We start from the raw sequence: 20,613 nt of genomic DNA, 5'->3' as shown, positions 1-20,613 counted from the left end.
CTGTCACAACTCACAGCTGTTTTACAATCGACCTGCGACCTTACAGGTCTGACAGCCTCATCGTCACTATCTGTCAATGGAGTGAGATGGCACAAATAAAACAAAAACATGTGTAATAGTCAACTATGTTCTACAACATTTGTTCTGCCTACGTAGAATGGGTGTCAAGATGTTGAACGCCTTGGCTTTATTTAAACTTAATGTAATTGGTTGACTTTCCAACATGTCTGTGGTCACATGGGCACCAACCCACAACGAATGAATAGCAGCGAACAATTTGGAGAACTCTACAGCACAACGACGAATGAGCACAATTAGACAACCTGAATCATCTTTGGTTTATAGAGAGTTAACTGTCATATCTATTAAATGCAGTGTTTCATTATGTAATGTGGTGTAAATGTTGGTAAATTACTCCCCAATCCAAGCTTCCCCAGTTAATTGCCTTGTCATGTCAGTTAAAACCTCTGATGGACAACCTTGGCACATTTTTAGTTTCCACCCATGTCATATGGCTTGAATTTGATTGCCAACTTGCTTGTGGTGGGATAAAGTGGGGGGGGGGGTATGTCATCGCATCTTATAAACTTCCCTGACCAACCTGGCGAGTTGAGAGAAAACGCAGAGTCTCCTTAACAGCAGTGCACATTCACTGGCTTGTGTGAAGGAACCGCTCTTAGGAAATTGGCGCACGGGAGTATTCCATTCACGAGGGAACGTCTAATCGTCTTGCTTGTATAAACCCTTGCCGTGAAGAGTGGGGAACTCCCTTGGTAAAGATGCAGGCCCTCCGAAGGTTAGATTGCAAGTTCGCACCCAGAGCGGAGTCGACAACATTGATCATCGTCGCTCCTCGGTCCATTCATTATCCACCACCCGCTGAGGCTGCGCCACTTGGTGAGAAGTCGGCGGTTTGTTGTGCTGTGGATAAACTGGCCCCCGCCGTCGCAATGCGTCTTCTTCACCAGTGGCTCAATACCACCATCCAGCACTGGTTAGAGCGCGGGGACATTTCACATTTCCCTTGGGTCACCCTCTGCAGAGGAAAACCACTGTGAGCTTGCTGTGACGGCTCCATGAGAGCCACTACAGCCTTGGGAAGTTTTACTTTGGGGTGGACGCTTTTCTCCGAGGGCCCGGAGGAGGCGGTGACATCGCCCGGCTTCTCGCGCCTGCAACGATCAACGGAGACAGCGCCACGAGCAGCCGGGCAGATTTCATTTGTTAAAACAACAATACTGCTCTTGTTTGGACGAAAAGCAAGGTCAGTGGTAACTATCAGAACACATTCATGTCTTTCAATATTTTTGTGTTTTTTTACAGTTCTAAATATTTCATCATACTTATGGGAACTTTACGTGAAGGAAGATGGGTAGACTTAATGCAAAGGGTTTTACTAAACCATGTAAAATAGCGATTTATTTCGTATAGTGTAGCGAATTATAACCGACGTCAAAGAGGTAGTTTATTTTAGCATCTAGGCCAAAATGCACTAAACCAATTCATATAATTGTATGTACTATGGGCAATTGTTGCATATTGTTTGCACATGCCAGGTTATATGTTTTATCACCATATATTCTCAAACAAATTATACAATTGTTGCACAAACAGCGCCTGGATACTATTCAATTCATAATGCGCATTAATGAGTTTATATCGTATACAAAGTCATACATGAAACTTAAAATGACCAAATCGCCCTGAATGCACCTGACATAGTCATGTACCGCAGGGCTCTTCAGGACGAAGCCTGATTGGTAGATGTGGCTGGGAATGCCAGTGTTGTAGCCTGGGCTGCGGAGTGGCCAGCAGATGGTAGTCTGGCAATGTTTTGTATCGAACTGTGCAGAACTTTGAGTGCGTGGGTTTTCTTCAGGCACTCTGGTTTCAAACCAACATGCCAAACACTCATTTGTGATGGGCCAAACACTCATTTGTGATGGGCCAAACATCCTAATGAATGACCTTCACGAAAAATAACCTTGAGACTTAGCGGGGGCTTTCCCAGGTAAACCAAAGGGAATTCACGATGACACAAATGTGTACCTTCAGCTTGGTTTGCCCGGCCCTGAATGCAAGGCACGTGGCGTGGGTCGTACGGTGGGGCTGGGCCGTACAGCGGAGCTGGGCCGTACAGCGGAGCCGGGCTCCGTGCTGGAGGAAACGCTCTAGGAGGCTGCGCAAAGCCCCTGTGCGGAGGTGGAAGAGGAGCAGCAGGAGGTGGGCTGGGCAGCAGCAGCAGCGTGCGGGGGTCCATCAGCGGGGAGAGGTTGCGCCTCGGGCCCATGTCGCCCCCTGGAGGCGAGAGCGGTCCCCACGGTGCAGCGGGGCACCAGCGCGGAGCTCCGAGGAGCGGGGAAAGAGGGCCTCCTCGGCGAGGTCGGAAAGGCGAGGGCTCCGTGAAGGAGCCTCCGAGGGTGGGCGGTGGCGAGAGCGGAGCTCCGCAGTGGGAGGATGGCCGTCGTGGTGGCGCCACAGCCAGGCGTCCGTCTGCTCTCGCGATGGAGAAGGGAGAGGAGTGACTCCGAGTGCATGTGGATTTAGAGCTGGGTCATTTGTGTCGCGCACGCACAGTTTTACGCAACCAAATCACCCTCCGAATGCACTCGCTGTCATCATTTACTGCAAACTAGGCAATTCATACTTGATAGGGGACTCGCTGGATATAGAAGGAGCCAACTGCAGATTAGTGCTCACCATTATCGACGTCCAGACTGCAGCTGGATGCCAGGGAGCTGTTGGATCCGTGGTGCTGGGGTCCCCTGTGTTGAAGGGGGCCAGGAGATGGAAGGCTCCTCCTTCTGTCCGGCACCAATCCTGGGGGGCAGCGTGCGGTTCGCACAAATCCAAGGACTTGAAGGAGAGCAGTGGGAGTAGCCTCCGCTGATAGCGCTGGAGCTCAGCACTTAGGAGATACATAGGAGATACGAAGCCTATGTGCTACATTTAGACAGGGTTTCATTTTAACTGGGTCTGTCTGTGTCGGTGGCCCAGACAAAGCTTCGGTTCCTGAAGAGAACCTCCACGCACGTGGAGCGAAACGTCGGACAATGTGCCAAAGAGTAAGCGGCAGGACTAACACATCGGAGAGCTGTAATTAATCGCTCAATATGCACAACCATTATCGCACCCGACTGCAAAACTCTTGGCAGGACCCTCTTAAAAAGGAGCCGTCAGATTCAGCGAGGCTTTCCTGGGTAAACAAACCGAATAAAACAAATCATAAAGGATATTTATCATTTTTAGGAGTGGGTGCTCCCTGTGGTACGAAAGCACACGCGTGCCACGCTGCATGGGCCGCTGTCGTTGAGTGCGACCCTTTTACCGCTTGTAGGTTCGGGGGGGAAGGCGCCCAGCGGCGGGCCGGCGGGAGGGCGACTTGGCGTGGGGTGCACGAGTTGGGGGGCGCTGCCTTTCACCTCGGACAACCTGCGGCGGGTCACGCGGGGCGAATCTGGACGTGAGACGGAGTACGCACTCTGTGTCCTGTAGATATGTTCAACTTCTTTGGCACCTTACATAGCCAACCGGGTTAAACAGAGGTGCGGGGGAAGGACAACAAACGTATTCGCCAGATATGGGGAATTTAAAACCGGCCCCTCGATTTAATTTCACACGAGACCAACCACTCTGCAGCAGTGCACAAACTAAAATTATTTTCACACGTAGGCTTTCACGACCAATATCGATAATCGAGGTTTTTTGGGCGAGATCGCATAAATATGTGCCGTTAACCCACCACCACCCATGTGCAATGTTTGTCGCGTGAGTAGAACGTGCCAATTATTTTTAATACTTCAGCACACCAGTGTGTTGAAGATTAAACCCACAACATTTACAATTTGAGTCTGACGTTTCGCTGGTGATTACAACAACCAGCATAATGAGGCGATTTGTCAGAATTGTGATTGTCCGTCACGGCGACTATTTTAGCCCCGCGAGTCTGTCAGGGATACTGTGACCTGGTAACATCGCTGCGCTTCGAATTTTATCACCGCACTCAGTCACCTCTGACTCGACAGGAGCATCTTGTCGTGAGAGATGTGACTTGGATATGTATTCATGTGTGACCCAACCAAAGGTTTTTGAAAATCCTGCTAGTGTCTACCGTAGTGCATTAAACTGGAAAGCGGCATCATACACAGAGGGGGTAACAGCGATGAAAGGGAATGGCCAATATTAAAATATAATGACAATAACGTTGTCACCAACGCAGTGTGATCTCGGGACAGCCAAACTTGTGTTTGCTCCTGACTTGAAAATTAGTTTAAAACATTTCTAACGCGTTCGGCTTAAAACATCTTCTCGGTTATCATCAGCATCAGGCCCATGTGCTTCCTCGTGTAGCCAAAAGTTCCAGAGCAGAACATGAACAGTGGAGCTCCGTCCACCGGAGTGCACAAACACACCCGCCACATTGACCACACTCATCGCATCGCCATCGGGCCCCACTTCAGAGACACTGGGAATTGGACTCGAGGTCAAGTTACCTCTGGAGCACGCTCATTTCTTTCCTGACCTCCACGAGCTCCCTCTTGGCCTTGCAAGCAGCAAACTACGGGGTACACACACATTGCCGAATGAGTTTGCTCTACCTACATAGCAATGTGAAAAGAATACGCGCATTCGAAACTTAAATAATTGTTTGCATTACTGTCCAGAGATAGATCGTCTTTAACAAAACAACTGGAAAAGAAGCGTCTGGCCTTCGAATCCAGGTGCATACATAATAATGATGACAATTCCTATAGGGTGCTAAGCAAGCAACGAAAACATTAACCACAAGTCTATTGCAGTCACTTGTGGCAACTGACAAGGCGGGTCATTTCGAGTGATGGCTGCGACTCAGTGGCTCTGACATGCAGTGTCAGAGCCACTGGTCCGGGCAGCACGTGGGCCGGTTGTTAGGAATGTATTGCAATGCCGAGGTAAACAACTCGGAAGTTCAGAATAGTACTTGGCAGGAATGTGTTGTATCTGTAATCAGGAGAAAGAGGTTGCGATGAGTGGGATATGCATGCATGCCCGCATGGTGGATGACGGTGGCTTATGACGGCAACGGAGCGGACACCCCGAGGCGTAACCAAGTGGAAAAGCTAAAAGCCAGATGGAGGGTTACTCTCACGGCAGACATTGAAGGTCAGGTGTGGAGCTCACACCATCCATGAGATCTATCCGAAGGAAGCGATGGTGAAGTGTCAGTATATCAATGGCAATGGCCGTGACGACCTCTTGAATTGACATGGCAATGGTTCCCATGTGTCCATCGCAAATAGAGAAAGCATATCAATGAACTGTCACTTGGTTAAAGGAAAGCAATCTGTATTTTGTTAAGCAGATTATGTGATGCTGATGCTGCTGCATTGGCAGCGGCACACCAGCACAAATAACACAGAAGTCAACACATTTGTCAACAACACTGTGGCCTGAAGTGGAAAATTATATACGAAGCAAACGTTTTAGGCAATTGCCCTTCTACATAGCACAAACCTGAAAAAATGTGTATTTTATTTTATGTATTTTATGCATAGTATTGTATATATTGTTTCCTTTAAGGCTACAGTGTTATCAACGAATGTATTGAGTTTTTTGTTTATATTAGAAAAATGTTGAGAAATGTTAATATGGCCGAGTTGTATTACTTTGTTGCATACATATCCCAGGTGCAGCTGTTTTCTTACCCACTGCTCGTGAATGTCCTTCTCTTGCGTAGAAATCTGCAATGAGAGCCCAATGATGAACATGACCTAAGCGTGCGCACTCATCACAGCAGTGTCCACTGCGCTACAGGAACATCGTCGTGCCTCCAGAAGAGGATGTTAAGGCTGCTGTCTGCTCACCTATAAATGTCATATTTCTCAGAGAACATTCTTCGTAATTAGCAGGTTTTGATAATTCAATTAACCAGGTGAGACACCTTAGAGATGCATTATTATTTTTACAGTGAAGGCATCGGCAATTCAAGTTACTTTTGGGCAAATTCATGATTTTTCCATTTTACTTTGTGAATAAACAAATTTAAGATTTGAGCGAAAATTTCACCACATAACGGTGTACTCTGACGAACGATGATTTGTGATAGCTATTGATGTTATGGATTAATGATGTGCTTTGGTAATAATTATGTCCAAAAATGATCACGCAACTTTGGGTGTGGAATTGGTGATTGTGTGCACTGCCCCAGTGGACTGCTTCGGCTACTTCAGCCATACCAAATATACACACGCATCACTCGCCAAAGGCTGACGAGTGCCATTTAACGACACAAGGCGACTCACTCCAAGAGGCAAAATAATCAAACAAATTGAAATCGTAAAATAACTCATGAGGACATGAACTCCAGCATCTCACACAAATTGCCCATTCAGAGCATACTACCATGACAAAATGTGACCAGACAAATTTGGCTGCAGTGGCGACTGTTCCTGCTCAGGGACATTGTCGTCAGCCTGCAACTTCCCACTGCTGGGCAAAGGCACCGTCCCAGAAATAATACTCGTAGACTCACACAGAGACCCGTAGACTCACACAGAGACCCAAAGACTCGCACAGAGACCCATAGACTCACACAGAGACCCGTAGACTCGCACAGAGACCCGTAGACTCACACAGAGACCCCAAGACTCACACAGAGACCAGTAGACTCGCACAGAGACTCATAGACACACACAGAGACTCATAGACTCACACAGAGACCCCAAGACTCACACAGAGACGCGTAAACTCGCACAGAGACCCGTAGACTCGCACATAGACCCATAGACTCACACAGAGTACCCGTAGACTCACACAGAGACCCGTAGACTCACACAGAGACCCGTAGACTCACACAGCGACCCCAAGACTCACACAGAGACCCGTAGAGTCACACAGAGACCCATATGCTCGCACAGAAACACGTAGACTCACACAGAGACCCGTATATTTCACAAAACAAACGCTGACCTCACAACCACACGTCTGAGTCGACCGGTTGGCTATGTACGGTGTGAAAGAAGTCCAACATACATACAATATACAGATTCATAGATGTTCCATCAATAGCTGGAGGGTGAAGCATTCCAAGACGTGGATTTTGCAACTTCCCATGTCAGACTGTTTAAATCGGGCCCCTGAGCGTATGGGCACAACCCTCAACCGCATCGACACAAACTATGGCAGCGGATGCGGATACCGGACGCACAAATAAAAATGTGAAACTCTCCGGCAGTGCCCGGGGACGGTGGTGACCCAGAACAGAACCGGGGAAAATGTGACGACTCAACGTCCCATTCATAAACACAAAGGAGGCATCATCGCAGCGATACGCTCCGCGACTCCTGACGCAATTAACCGGCGCAACCACCTCAACGTAAAATTACAGTCCTTGCCATACACCGACATCAGCCATATGCAGAAGAAAATCCCCTACAACAATATGTACATAAAACCATTCAATGTATTTTCTCTGGTAGGGCTGGCGATCACCCCCCACCCTCCCCCCTGGATCCACTGCTGGGCAGTCCCCGTTCGTCTAAGGAAGGACAGCGGCGATGATTTTGGAGTCGTTTGGGAAGCGCCGCTGCGTGCAGGCTGCTGGGGGTCGCTCACTTGGTCCCTGAAGGAGTCTTCCATCTGCCTGAGCTCCCTTTTGAGGTCACTCACGCGCTGCCTGGTGGATGGCAACACGCACACATGGCAACACGCACACATGGCAACACACACGGTTCATGGCAACACGCACGGTTCATGGCAACTCCAGGGAAACAAGATCCAGCTAGCGAGTCCAGCATGCGGAAGAACAACGTTGGACATTGTGCCAAACGGCGCGTGGCGCAACCATGGCGCCCATACACACCGGCCTGCTTTTAGTAAGGCATCAACAGGATCTTCTCTGCCCACTTGTGTGTAGTATCATTGTTACTACTACTCGTGTAGAGGAGCATTGTGAGTAACCAATGAGGGGGCGAGCGGAAGGAGGTGCGAGCGGGTTGAGAGTCACGCGGGGCCAAGGATGACGTCACATAAAGAGCTTTCGGGAATGTAGGCGAGGCCGAGCTGGGGAGAGGAGCCGCCCAGGGGGTTCTTAAGGGGACCACGTGACGGGGGCGTGGTCGTCGTCTGGGGCCAGGCGAATGAGCGGCTGGAGTGGGGTCTCTTCTCTGCTCGTCGCGGGGCGGTGTTGGCTGATCCCCCGCCCCGGGCAGACGAGTGAGAGAGCCAAGGGGATAGCCGAGGGGTAGGGTCCAATTAGTGAGTCAGTGTCCGTGTGAAGGATGGAGATGGAGTGCACCTCCACTGGTGTGAGTAGAGGATGCCGAGTGAGAAAGTGTTTTAATAACGGCAGCCGTTACAGTATTCCTCGTCTCCACGTGGTTGTACTGCACAACGCTATCATGGTCACATGGTTATTAACCCTTTCCTGTTCCGAAACATCTACAAGTTGCAGGGGCCTCCCACTGACTGCAGAATCTCGCAATGCACAAGTGGTTCAGTATACATTTGATTTAGATAGGCGTAGCACCGTTGTTTTTAAAGACATTGTACTCACCGCAGTGAACTGTAGTGATACGACCGCACTCCATGATAGCTGGCGGAAAACTGTACCACACCCCCTCCCGCATTCTGTTCCGTACGTCATCGCAACGGGATCGGAAAAAAACCCGATGACGTGCACATACATCATCGCAGCGGGAAAGGGTTAAACCCACAGCGTTAATCAGCGGGACCGTTGGATGAGAATTGTGAACCTCTGCAACCAGCGGCGAGCGCGCGACCGCTAGGCCACGTCACCGCCCAACGATGAGAACACTCAAACCTCGCACTGACAAACTGGTTACTGCACTGTTTTCTACATGCAATCGGTTGCACTGCAGGAGGGTATCTCACACATGGCTCCTCCCATCCCTGCATGACCCACTAACCCCCCCCCCCCCACCTCTAAGTTGTACGTTTATAGTCACACAGCCTTGTCACTACACTTGCTCCAAATCCACGACTACATTATCCCACAAACTCAGCTGATAGGTGTGGCACTTGAGGCTGCCGCTTACAGCAGGGAATCGTAGACATTGACTGAAAACCGAGCCAAGGCAGGCGTGGGGGTGAATGCATGCAGTCCAGTGCTTTGGAGCTTCAGGGTTAGTGGAACGCTGGACAGAAAGTTGTCCAACAAATGGGTTCATGAACCCGTCTGTGCAGATCTTTTAAGAATTATCCCCATGCACGTGTGGCCTTTCTCCAAGGCGCTCAACTTTTTAATCAGATGCAAAACACCCCTTTAAAAAATTTCATAGCAAACTTTGAAATGCAAGATCCTCCTGAAAAGAAGCATTGAGACTCAGTGTGGCTTTCCTTAATGAATGAATTACATATTTATTTATCTTCAACCAGAGGGTTAAATGAAGACAAATCTCGAATAGTTGTTGGTCCCTTGAGCCCAGGGGTGGCCAACCTTGAACAGACCAAGAGCGAAAAAGTACCCACGAGTTTTGGAAGTGTTTCTATAATAAATTATACCATACAACTTTAATTAATTATTCTTTGCGACTGCGATAGGAGTATGTTCTACATTATGCCTCTTCGAAAGAGCCGCGTGTGGTGGATTAAAGAGCCCCATGCGGCTCGGGAGACGCCGGTTGGCCACCGTTGCTTTAGTCGTACTTGTATTGTGTGGCTTCCTCCGTCGCTTGCAATGCTTTCTGTTCAGCCTCTGAACACGCAGAAGCCTTCGTCTGCCCAGAGTTCTCCTTTTCAGACAACTCCCTGTAAAGCGTGGGAAACACAGTGACTGTTGATCGGAGCTGGAGAAATATTGTACACGTCTATGTATCAACAACTTCAATGGGCTGTCGGTCTACCAGTCTGTCACAGTGTTTACTTGAGTCATTTCCATTGTACAAGGTCAGTGTGTAACTCGTTTTGATAAGAATAAATTGGGGGCCTGCGGTAATGAAGATGAGCTGTGGATGACCTTTAACAGATGTAAACAAAACCATGACCCAGGTGGTGGAGAGCTCTCTGGAAGGGTTGGACCCATGGGGAATGGCCAATGATGGAAGGGGCAGGCCAATGGAACTACACACGGCCTATCCGATCTGTCTGCTCGATGAGTCATCGGCCACCACGTTGACTTGAGAAGTTTCCATTGCGGTATCTCTGGTATTTAACTTCAAACTGTGTACGACCTATGCCTCTTGATCTAGATATAACAATGAGTGGTGTGCCACTTTTTAGACTTGGAAGTACTGTTGCATGCCACCTACGCTGCGCTAGAAGGCAGCCCTTGCCGCACACGAATTGGTGAGCGGCTAGCGTCAGACGAATGTCTGCTGTGTAGAATGCGCGGGCGGGTGAGCCATAGAGTGGGCAAGTGGGTGGGTGAGCGGGCGGGTGAGTAGATGGGTGAGAGGGCGGGCAGGCGGGTGAGTTGGCGGGCAGGCGGGTGAGTGGGCGGCCGGGTGGGTGGCAGGCGAGCGAACCTCTTGAGCGACGCGTCCGTGCCGCGGTGCATGTCGGTGAGCAGCTGGAGGCGCACGCGCAGCGCCTCCGCCCCTCTCCGGCCCTGCTCCTCGTCCTGCCGCACCGCCGCGCACTCCCTCCTCAAGGAGCTCGCCCGCTCTGCACGCACAGCGAGCACAGCAGCACTGCTGGTGATCAGCCACTTCGTCGCGCTGTGGTTTGCGGCCAGGTCACTTCTGAGAAAGAAGCTCACAGCTCAGTGGACTTTACCTGGTAAGATTAAAACAAATTGTTTAGTTGAAATGTTTTAGGTGATTTGCTTACCTTTTCTGTACTTTGCACTCCTATCGTGTTTGTGTACTGTTTGTTGTTGTAATGTTCTGAGCCGCCCCTACTGGACATCTGTGAAAAAAGAGCTATCCACCCTTGCCCTTCGTGGGGGCACGTGCGGTGGTGGTGGCGGTGGCACCTCGTAGCTCCTGGGTGGCTCTCTCCTCGCTCAGCAGCTGCTCCCCGAGTCTCAGAGTCTCGCCCTCCACACGCTCAATCGTGGCCTTCATCTGCACGAGAATGAAACACCTCGCCCGCTCAGCTGCAGCTCCTGATGCCTGCTGCCGCCTGTTCACACGGTAGTGCTCGCTCAGCCACTCCCAACTGGGTGTAGGTGGACCGCGATGGGATTTCAGGCGATGAGCTCCGGCACTGAGGTGGACATCTGTGAAAACGAGCTTTATAGCTCATCGGATTCCTCCAGTATAAATACATTATTCTGATTCTAATTTCACAAATGTTCTCTCTATGATGAAACTCGAGTACATTTTTTTAATTGAAGGTTGTTGAATACAGACGCAAAAGTATAGAAATAGCAAACGGATACGTGACTGACTGTCACAAAATTAACTAAGTCTGAGTGAAGAAGCAGACTGAGGTGATGTATGAACTTTACTGGAAACTGATGCGCACTGAGGAAGACCAAACATTGTAAGTGCCTATAATATGTGTAAAGCAGGACTCAGTTCACACAAGTTGCAAGTGTATTTTTTTATTGGGCCAGGTGAGCACTCAAGAGACCAGGATGAGTCTCACTCACACGAGTGAGCTGAGAGTCACGATTTGAATGACCTGCCAATAATGGGGGATGGCAACCGGGACCCATTGCCGCTTGTTAAGCGAATGCCTACATGAAATCCACAAACTAAGACCGCACTAAGACTCCATAGGTTGTCGTTGACTCGACTCATACGATGACATGCTGCCTACATTGGCACCGCCGTGGCCACAGTTACCAGCAGAGCATTGGTAGCGTGGTGCTCGCTTGACCCCCACACCGGATAGGAGCCTCCCGGGCCGTCGGCACCCAGCGCGCTCCCACCCAGCAACTCCAGCTGTTGCAGTCCCTCCGACATCATCTGCACAGACCACCACCACCACGTGATCCATTTTATCTCCTCGTGTTATCACCAGCTGTGCCCCATCTCAGCAGACGCTATGTTTAAATGCTATGCTCCCCCCCCCCAATTGTATTGCATAATAGGGGAAAAGGTGCAGTCCTGCAAGTGCTTGCTCACGCCACTGTTGGGGGAAGAGCCACCACTCGAGTGTATTCGGCCTACTCTTCTACAGTGGCCAGGCGTCTTGGAGGAGCTAGGCATACCCACACTCTACCCCACTCGGCCTGCTGTTTATTCACCAACTGTGGTACCCAGCCAGGTATACCGCTCGGCGTATGGAGTCCTCGGGGAGAGGGCCGGGTCTAAGAAACGGGCAACCTCCAAGTTGCAAGTTCGGCATGCTAACCATGACACAATGGCAGCGACATCCCAAGTTTATATTGGAATAGGTACCGCGATTATTAGTGGGGTTGCGTTGCTTTAACAAGTGCGGGATCAGGTGGTGCGGAGCAGCATTATTGGGGCGGCACGGTGACTAGGAGATGTTAACTCCCTCGCCTGGTAAGCAAGAGGGCGTGAGTTCGATCCCGACCTTGACGCCTGCTGCTGTATATCTGGAGTTTGCGTGTCTCTCTACCAGTGGTCGCGTGGATTTTTCTCCAGGTCCTCTGGTTTTTTCCCTCCACGTTTAGAATCAACTACTGTAACATTCGCACGTGATAAGCCACATCATTGAGCTATCTTGTGTGGCGAGTCGCTTTACCTGGTGAAATAAAAATATTGATGATGATGGGTGCGCGTACGGACCTGGTGCTCGGAGCACCTGGCGGCCAGGGTGGTGTCCAGGGCGCCCTGCGTGGACCTCGCCTCCTCCAGGCCTCGCCGCAGAGCGGCCACCTCCTCCCTGCAACGTCGCAGCTCCTCCACCTCCAGCTGCGAGAGAGCCCACGGCACTCACCCACGACTCTCACGCACGACTCTCACCCACGGCACTCACCCACGACTCTCACCCACGACTCTCACCCACGGCACTCACCCACAACACTCAACGGCACTCACCCACGACTCTCACCCACGACACTCACCCACGGCACTCACCCACGACTCTCACCCACGACTCTCACCCACGACACTCACCCACGGCACTCACCCACGACTCTTACCCACGGCACTCACCCACGACACTCACCCACGACTCTCACCCACGACACTCACCCACGGCACTGACCCACGACTCTCACCCACGACACTCACCCACGGCACTCACCCACGACTCTTACCCACGGCACTCACCCACGACAATCACCCACGACTCTCACCCACGACACTCACCCACGGCACTGACCCACGACTCTCACCCACGACACTCACCCACGGCACTCACCCACGACTCTCACCCACGACTCTCACCCACGACACTCACCCACGACACTCACCCACGACACTCACCCACGGCACTCACCCACGACTCTCACCCACGACACTCACCCACGACACTCACCCACGACTCTCACCCACGACTCTCACCCACGACACTCACCCACGCACTCACCCACGACACTCACCCACGACTCTCACCCACGACTCTCACCCACGACACTCACCCACGGCACTCACCCACGACTCTCACCCACGACTCTCACCCACGACACTCACCCACGACTCTCACCCACGACACTCACCCACGGCACTGACCCACGACTCTCACCCACGACACTCACCCACGGCACTCACCCACGACTCTCACCCACGACTCTCACCCACGACACTCACCCACGACACTCACCCACGACACTCACCCACGGCACTCACCCACGACTCTCACCCACGACACTCACCCACGACACTCACCCACGACTCTCACCCACGACTCTCACCCACGACACTCCCCCACGCACTCACCCACGACACTCACCCACGACTCTCACCCACGACTCTCACCCACGACACTCACCCACGGCACTCACCCACGACTCTCACCCACGACTCTCACCCACGACACTCACCCACGGCACTCACCCACGACTCTCACCCACGACTCTCACCCACGACACTCACCCACGACACTCACCCACGACACTCACCCACGGCACTCACCCACGACTCTCACCCACGACACTCACCCACGACACTCACCCACGACTCTCACCCACGACTCTCACCCACGACACTCACCCACGACACTCACCCACGACAATCACCCACGGCACTCACCCACGACTCTCACCCACGGCACTCACCCACGGCACTCACCCACGGCACTCACCCACGACACTCACCCACGACACTCACCCACGACACTCACCCACGGCACTCACCCACGACTCTCACCCACGGCACTCACCCACGACACTCACCCACGGCACTCACCCACGGCACTCACCCACGACTCTCACCCACGGCACTCACCCACGACTCTCACCCACGGCACTCACCCACGACTCTCACCCACGACACTCACCCACGGCACTCACCCACGACTCTCACCCACGACTCTCACCCACGACACTCACCCACGACTCTCACCCACGACTCTCACCCACGACACTCACCCACGACACTCACCCACGACACTCACCCACGACTCTCACCCATGACACTCACCCACGACTCTCACCCACGACACTCACCCACGACACTCACCCAGGACACTCACCCACAGCACTCACCCACGACTCTCACCCACGGCACTCACCCACGACACTCACCCACGACACTCACCCACGGCACTCACCCACGACACTCACCCACGGCACTCACCCACGACACTCACCCACGACACTCACCCACGGCACTCACCCACGACACTCACCCACGACACTCACCCACGGCACTCACCCACGACACTCACCCACGGCACTCACCCACGGCACTCACCCACGACACTCACCCACGACACTCACCCACGACACTCACCCACGACTCTCACCCACGGCACTCACCGCACTCACCCACGACTCTTACCCACGGCACTCACCGCACTCACCCACGACACTCACCCACGACACTCACCCACGGCACTCACCCACGACACTCACCCACGGCACTCACCCACGGCACTCACCCACGACACTCACCCACGACACTCACCCACGACACTCACCCACGACACTCACCCACGACTCTCACCCACGGCACTCACCACACTCACCCACGACTCTCACCCACGGCACTCACCGCACTCACCCACGACACTCACCCACGACACTCACCCACGGCACTCACCCACGACACTCACCCACGACACTCACCCACGACTCTCACCCACGGCACTCACCGCACTCACCCACGACTCTCACCCACGGCACTCACCGCACTCACCCACGACACTCACCCACGGCACCCACCCACGACACTCACCCACGACACTCACCCACGACTCTCACCCACGGCACTCACCGCACTCACCCACGACTCTCACCCACGGCACTCACCGCACTCACCCACGACACTCACCCACGGCACTCACCGCACTCACCCACGACACTCACCCACGGCACTCACCCACGGCACTCACCCACGGCACTCACCCACGGCTCTCACCCACGACTATCACCCACGACACTCATGGCACTCACCCACGACTCTCACCCACGACTCTCACCCACGGCACTCACCCACGACTCTCACCCACGACTCTCACCCACGACACTCACCCACGACTCTCACAGCACTCACCCACGACTCTCACCCACAACTCTCACCCACGGCACTCACCCACGACACTCACCCACAACTCTCACCCACGACTCTCACCCACGACACTCACCCACGACTCTCACAGCACTCACCCACGACTTTCACCCACGACTCTCACCCACAGCACTCACCCACGACTCTCACCCACGGCACTCACCCACGGCACTCACCCACGACTCTCACGGCACTCACCCACGACACTCACCCACGACTCTCACCCACGGCACTCACCCACGACTCTCACTCACGACTCTCACCCACGACACTCACCCACGACTCTCACAGCACTCACCCACGACTCTCACCCACGACTCTCACGGCACTCACCCACGACTCTCACGGCACTCACCCACGACACTCACCCACGGCACTCACCCACGACTCTCACCCACGGCACTCACCCACGACTCTCACCCACGGCACTCAACGGCACTCACCCACGACACTCACCCACAGCACTCACCGCACGGACCAGGGCCTCCTGTACACACGTAGATCGTATGTATGTACTGTATATGTATGTACTATGTATGTACTATTGAATATGTATGTACGATTGTATATGTATGTTGTGGGGAGCGGTAGTAAAGCAGTTAGCGTGCTGCGCTACCATCCCGGATACCTGAGTTCGATTCCCACTCACAGCCAAAACACCATCCTTACCAGGCTGTTGGGGCAAGTGCTGTTAGCGAGCACCTATGAAGGCCAGCACGGCACACGAGGGGGTAGGTGGCCAGCACCATGCCCGGCCACCTTTGTCTCCCTAGTGGCAATGTTTACACATCGCACCAGATACTAATTTGAGGCTGGGTCGACCTAGGGGAGGCCCAGAACCGGTTAAGTTAATCGTCACTTGTGTTGGCGGTGAGCGGAAATCAAACTGGGATCGCCGAGTTCGTAGCGCAGCACGTTAACTGCTGCACTACCGCTCCCCACGCACACACACCACACACACACACGCACACACGCACACACACATGCACACACACACACGCTCACGCACACACACGCACGCACACACGCACACACACACACTCCAAGTACCTGCTCGGTGCCACCCACAAGGCTGTCTCTGCTCTGGGTCGAGGTCTGCAGGGTGGCAGCAAGGACGTCCACTCTGCTCTGGGAGGCAGCCAGGAGATGTTCTGCCTGCGTGGCCACCACCACCACCAGCACACAACAACCGTCGTCGCGCTCGCAACAGAAACCCCGAGAAATCCACCCGTCTGCATCGCCAGCTTTCATGAACTATGCTAAACCATGTGGACTTGTACAGCGGCGTCTAGAGATGCGACCGCGTCTCAGTGGCCGTATTTAGTTTGTAGCGAGGTGCAGTCGGTCATCGGCAGAGGGAAAGGAAGGAGGTCTCCAGCCAGGAAAGGAATATGGGGCAGGGAGTGGACATCACTGGTGGCTGGGGGAAGTAAGTTGGGGGATCGTGCTTGGACGGACGACCCCCGTGCATTGCGCTTGTTACAGGCTGCGGGGATACATTGCGGGCAAGTAAAAGCTGGCTATGATACTGACAATGCAATAAACACAGTGCTCTTTCCTGAACAGATGACAATAATCACACCTCAACGAGCTTAGATCCCAGATCCTCATTCTCTCCCCCCTCCTCCTCCTCGTCCTCCTCGTCCCTCGTTGGTGACGCCTGCCAGTTGAGTAACGAGAGAAAGAGCCACAGTTTAAAAGCCTATCGCGGGGTCTAACCCAGCTTCGTCATACCATTACTCAATGCTGTTATATAAGATGACAATACAAACCTAGGAACCGACTGACAATATTTTAATACACACATATTAAACAATAATAATACCCTTATTGCAAATTAAGAATCTCTTTCGAGAAGGGTCTGACATTGTGATATTTGTCCAATGCCGTGTGTGTTTGTTTACTGTGCATGTGGGAGGAAATCAGAGAATCTGTGAAAAACAGCTACTGGATACCTGCTGGGAAAAGAGCCTCACAGCTCCTCGGATTCCTCCGGTATAAATAAAGATTCTGAATCTGTAGAAAGCTCACAAAGGCATCGAAGCAGAACTCTTGATCCTCGACTGAGTGGAGCCAAAGGGTGAATGGAGCGATCCGTGAGACAGCATCGACGGTGGCGACAGGACCTGTCACGACTCACCTTGTCACGCCTCACCCCGTCACGACTCACCCCGTCACAGCTCACCCGGTCACGACTCACCCCGTCACGACTCACCCCGTCACGACTCACCCTGTCACGACTCACCCTATCACGGCTCACCTGGTCACGACTCACGTGGTCACGGCTCACCTGGTCACGGCTCACCCTGTCACGACTCACCCTGTCACGACTCACCCTATCACGGCTCACCTGGTCACGGCTCACCTGGTCACGGCTCACCTGGTCACGGCTCACCCTGTCACAACTCACCCTGTCACGACTCACCCTGTCACGGCTCACGTGGTCACGGCTCACCCTGTCACGGCTCACCCTGTCACGGCTCACCCTGTCACGACTCACCCTGTCACGGCTCACCTGGTCACGGCTCACGTGGTCACGACTCACCCCGTCACGGCTCACCCTGTCACGGCTCACCCTGTCACGGCTCACCCTGTCACGACTCACCCTGTCATGGCTCACCCTATCACGGCTCACGTGGTCACGGCTCACGTGGTCACGGCTCACGTGGTCACGGCTCACCCTGTCACGACTCACCCTGTCACGGCTCACGTGGTCACGGCTCACGTGGTCACGGCTCACCCTGTCACGGCTCACGTGGTCACGGCTCACGTGGTCACGGCTCACCTGGTCTAGGCGCCCCCGGTGCTCGCTGCGGACGTCACTCAGCGCCGCGGTTACTTGGCTCGCGGCGCTCCGCAGCTCAGCCACGAGGCGCCGCAGCTCAGCATTCGACTCCTGTTCGTCATGGGGCGAGGGCGGTGTGGCCAACATGCAAGCGGCTTTTGTTTTGTTTTTCTAATCGGCAACATCATTTTGTCAAAACGAAGGGCGCAAAAATTCTCGCCTCTCCCTGCTGCGAAGGCCGCAGAGCAACGCAGGCGACAGCTCTGGGTGCTGCTTACCCGCAGCTCCGCCACACGTCCCGACGAGCCCGCCTGACGAAGCGGCTCCTCCTCGGCGTCTTGCTTTGCTGCCAACTATTCAACAGAATGAGCGCACAACATTTTGAGCAAATGACGCAGTGATACTGCATTGGCAGTGGTGCACAATGTGCAGATAACAAAAAGCTCAACATACTCATCAATTACACATCCATTCTTTCTCTCTGGGCAACGTGCCATGAAGAAGGGCCATTGCACGAAACGTCACCTATTATATATTTATTTTAAGGCCACATTGATGAATGTGTTGCGTTTATATTTATGTGAAATTACAGTTATACGATGCACAAATGCTTCATTGGATCTGGGCAGTTCATCTGTCTGGGTGGATACGTAATGTTGGATATGGGACCATGTGCTGTATTTTCATTCCATAGCGTCATCTTCCAAGGCTGTTTCCCGACGTTACGTTTATGCTCCGCCGACAGAAATGCGTTGGAAAGGGTCGTTTCGTGGCCTCGTGATGCCACCAATGGTACCGGCATATCCACGCACACTCGGCTCTCCACCTGTCTGCCTTTGACCCCGGGCAGTCCGGGAGTGGACCTCTGTGTTCGGGTATCCAGAATGGATTTGTACCGAGATCGGGTACCAGTGCCGTTGTATTGAACTTTATTACGGTATACTCAGGGCCGCATTAAGGTTATGCTTGGCCTAAAGGCGAATATGAAGGAAGGGACCAAGTATGTATTACATGTTGCAAAAATTGAAGTCAGCAAACATTTATTTATTTACCTATGTAAAATTAACTCAAAGTAAATTCATCAAACACATATCACTCACTACACTAATTTCTTCAAACATTTGTTTTTTTCCAAGCTTTTGCTGTGGAAGGAGTCATGAATGATGTCATTGTAATTCAAAGACAAAGGGTTCTGATGGCCGCACTCTCGTCTCCCAGCTGTGACTTCAACATGGAAGGTCGGGCCTCCAGGAGGGCCGACGAAACACACACCTCAGGCCTCATTAGCCGATGGATTCACCCGGCTAGGGCTGAACGATTAATCGATTTCAAATCTAAATCGCTATTTGAAACAATGCGATTAGCAAATCGCAAAGGCTGCGATTTTTAGCGATTTGAAAAGTCCTATTACTTATTGGAATTGCTTTATTTTTTTATAAATGACTTTATTTAATTAACTTAACAATTCTTATAATTTGATTGTTCTATTTCAATTAAAGCATTTTAATAAATACATGTCGGAAGCAATTCATATATTTTAAGTTCTTATCCTTGCATTAGAATATATAGAGCAGTTCATATTTTGATGCTATCATGTGGTAATGCTCCATCACGTTTTAAATCTATTACGCAGTGAATATTGAACTGAAGCTTGACTTTAACAAATGTAATCGCAAATCACAATATCTGTCAAAAAAAATCGCCAAATCGTTCATCCCCAAACTCGGCCCTGGGTACACTGCACAGATGATAATAGACCCAGGCTGATGGGCAAATGTGTCTGCGTTTGATCTCTAATGCAAGCACCGACCTTCTGAGTGCAGTCGCTGATTTCCAGGGCGAGTGCTGATTTTTCCTGGAGAAGAGCAGCTACCTGGCACATCAGTTTTGCTTCCCTCGCTCCCACACAGACAGGACAATCACAAGTTAATTGTCTCTTGACAGAGCTGGCCCTTGCCTATTAACATCTGTCAGTTCACCAGCAGTGGTTCCAGAAAACCTCACTCTGCTCATGAGACACTGAATGTTGACACCAGTCCAGAGATAGAGAGTGGAGCAATCAATGGTGCTGAAATGATGCCCTCCGAGAAGGCCGTCGTATTGCTGATGGAATGTGTAAAACATGATATATTTTTTGTACATGGAAGGACAGATATGTGAAGGAGGCGAATACCCTGCTCATTCATTTTGTGACGCGTTAAATCCAACCATTTCATTTATTCTGAAGAAGGATGCTTTCGTGAAAAATATGCGCGTCTGTATTTTTTACGGGTTGTAATTATTTGTCTGCTTCATGCATTG

The 20,613-nt window shown here is 52.2% G+C and overlaps 1 protein-coding gene across 1 annotated transcript; it reads right to left on the bottom strand.

Moving 5' to 3' along the window:
• Positions 1-60: 60 nt before the first annotated feature.
• Positions 61-20,194, bottom strand: LOC144943340 (uncharacterized). Its single transcript, XM_078870714.1, has 17 exons — positions 20,123-20,194; positions 18,591-18,665; positions 18,313-18,423; positions 17,110-17,187; positions 16,578-16,682; positions 12,642-12,767; positions 11,730-11,852; positions 10,913-11,003; positions 10,464-10,602; positions 9,646-9,747; positions 7,594-7,654; positions 5,685-5,720; positions 4,494-4,558; positions 3,329-3,432; positions 2,701-2,820; positions 2,050-2,493; positions 61-1,172 (listed from the first exon to the last, which is right to left on the bottom strand). Exons 1-17 carry the CDS (start codon positions 20,192-20,194, stop codon positions 1,105-1,107), a joined length of 1,920 nt encoding a protein of 639 aa, XP_078726840.1. The 3' UTR covers positions 61-1,104.
• Between the last annotated feature and the right edge of the window lie 419 nt (positions 20,195-20,613).

The sequence above is a fragment of the Lampetra fluviatilis genome, chromosome 30, assembly GCF_964198595.1.
Source record: "Lampetra fluviatilis chromosome 30, kcLamFluv1.1, whole genome shotgun sequence".
Taxonomy (NCBI): Eukaryota; Metazoa; Chordata; class Hyperoartia; order Petromyzontiformes; family Petromyzontidae; genus Lampetra; species Lampetra fluviatilis.
This window is presented reverse-complemented; position numbering and strand designations above follow the sequence as displayed.

Excerpts from the sequence above, each read along its gene's own strand:
- LOC144943340 (XM_078870714.1), bottom strand. The coding sequence starts at position 20,194 with ATGTGCCAGGTAGCTGCTCTTCTCCAGGAAAAATCAGCACTCGCCCTG. Across the intron at positions 12,768-16,577 it reads TTGTGGGTGGCACCGAGCAG|CTGGAGGTGGAGGAGCTGCG; the intron begins GTACTTGGAGTG and ends GCTCTCTCGCAG. Across the intron at positions 5,721-7,593 it reads AAGACTCCTTCAGGGACCAA|ATTTCTACGCAAGAGAAGGA; the intron begins GTGAGCGACCCC and ends CTCTCATTGCAG.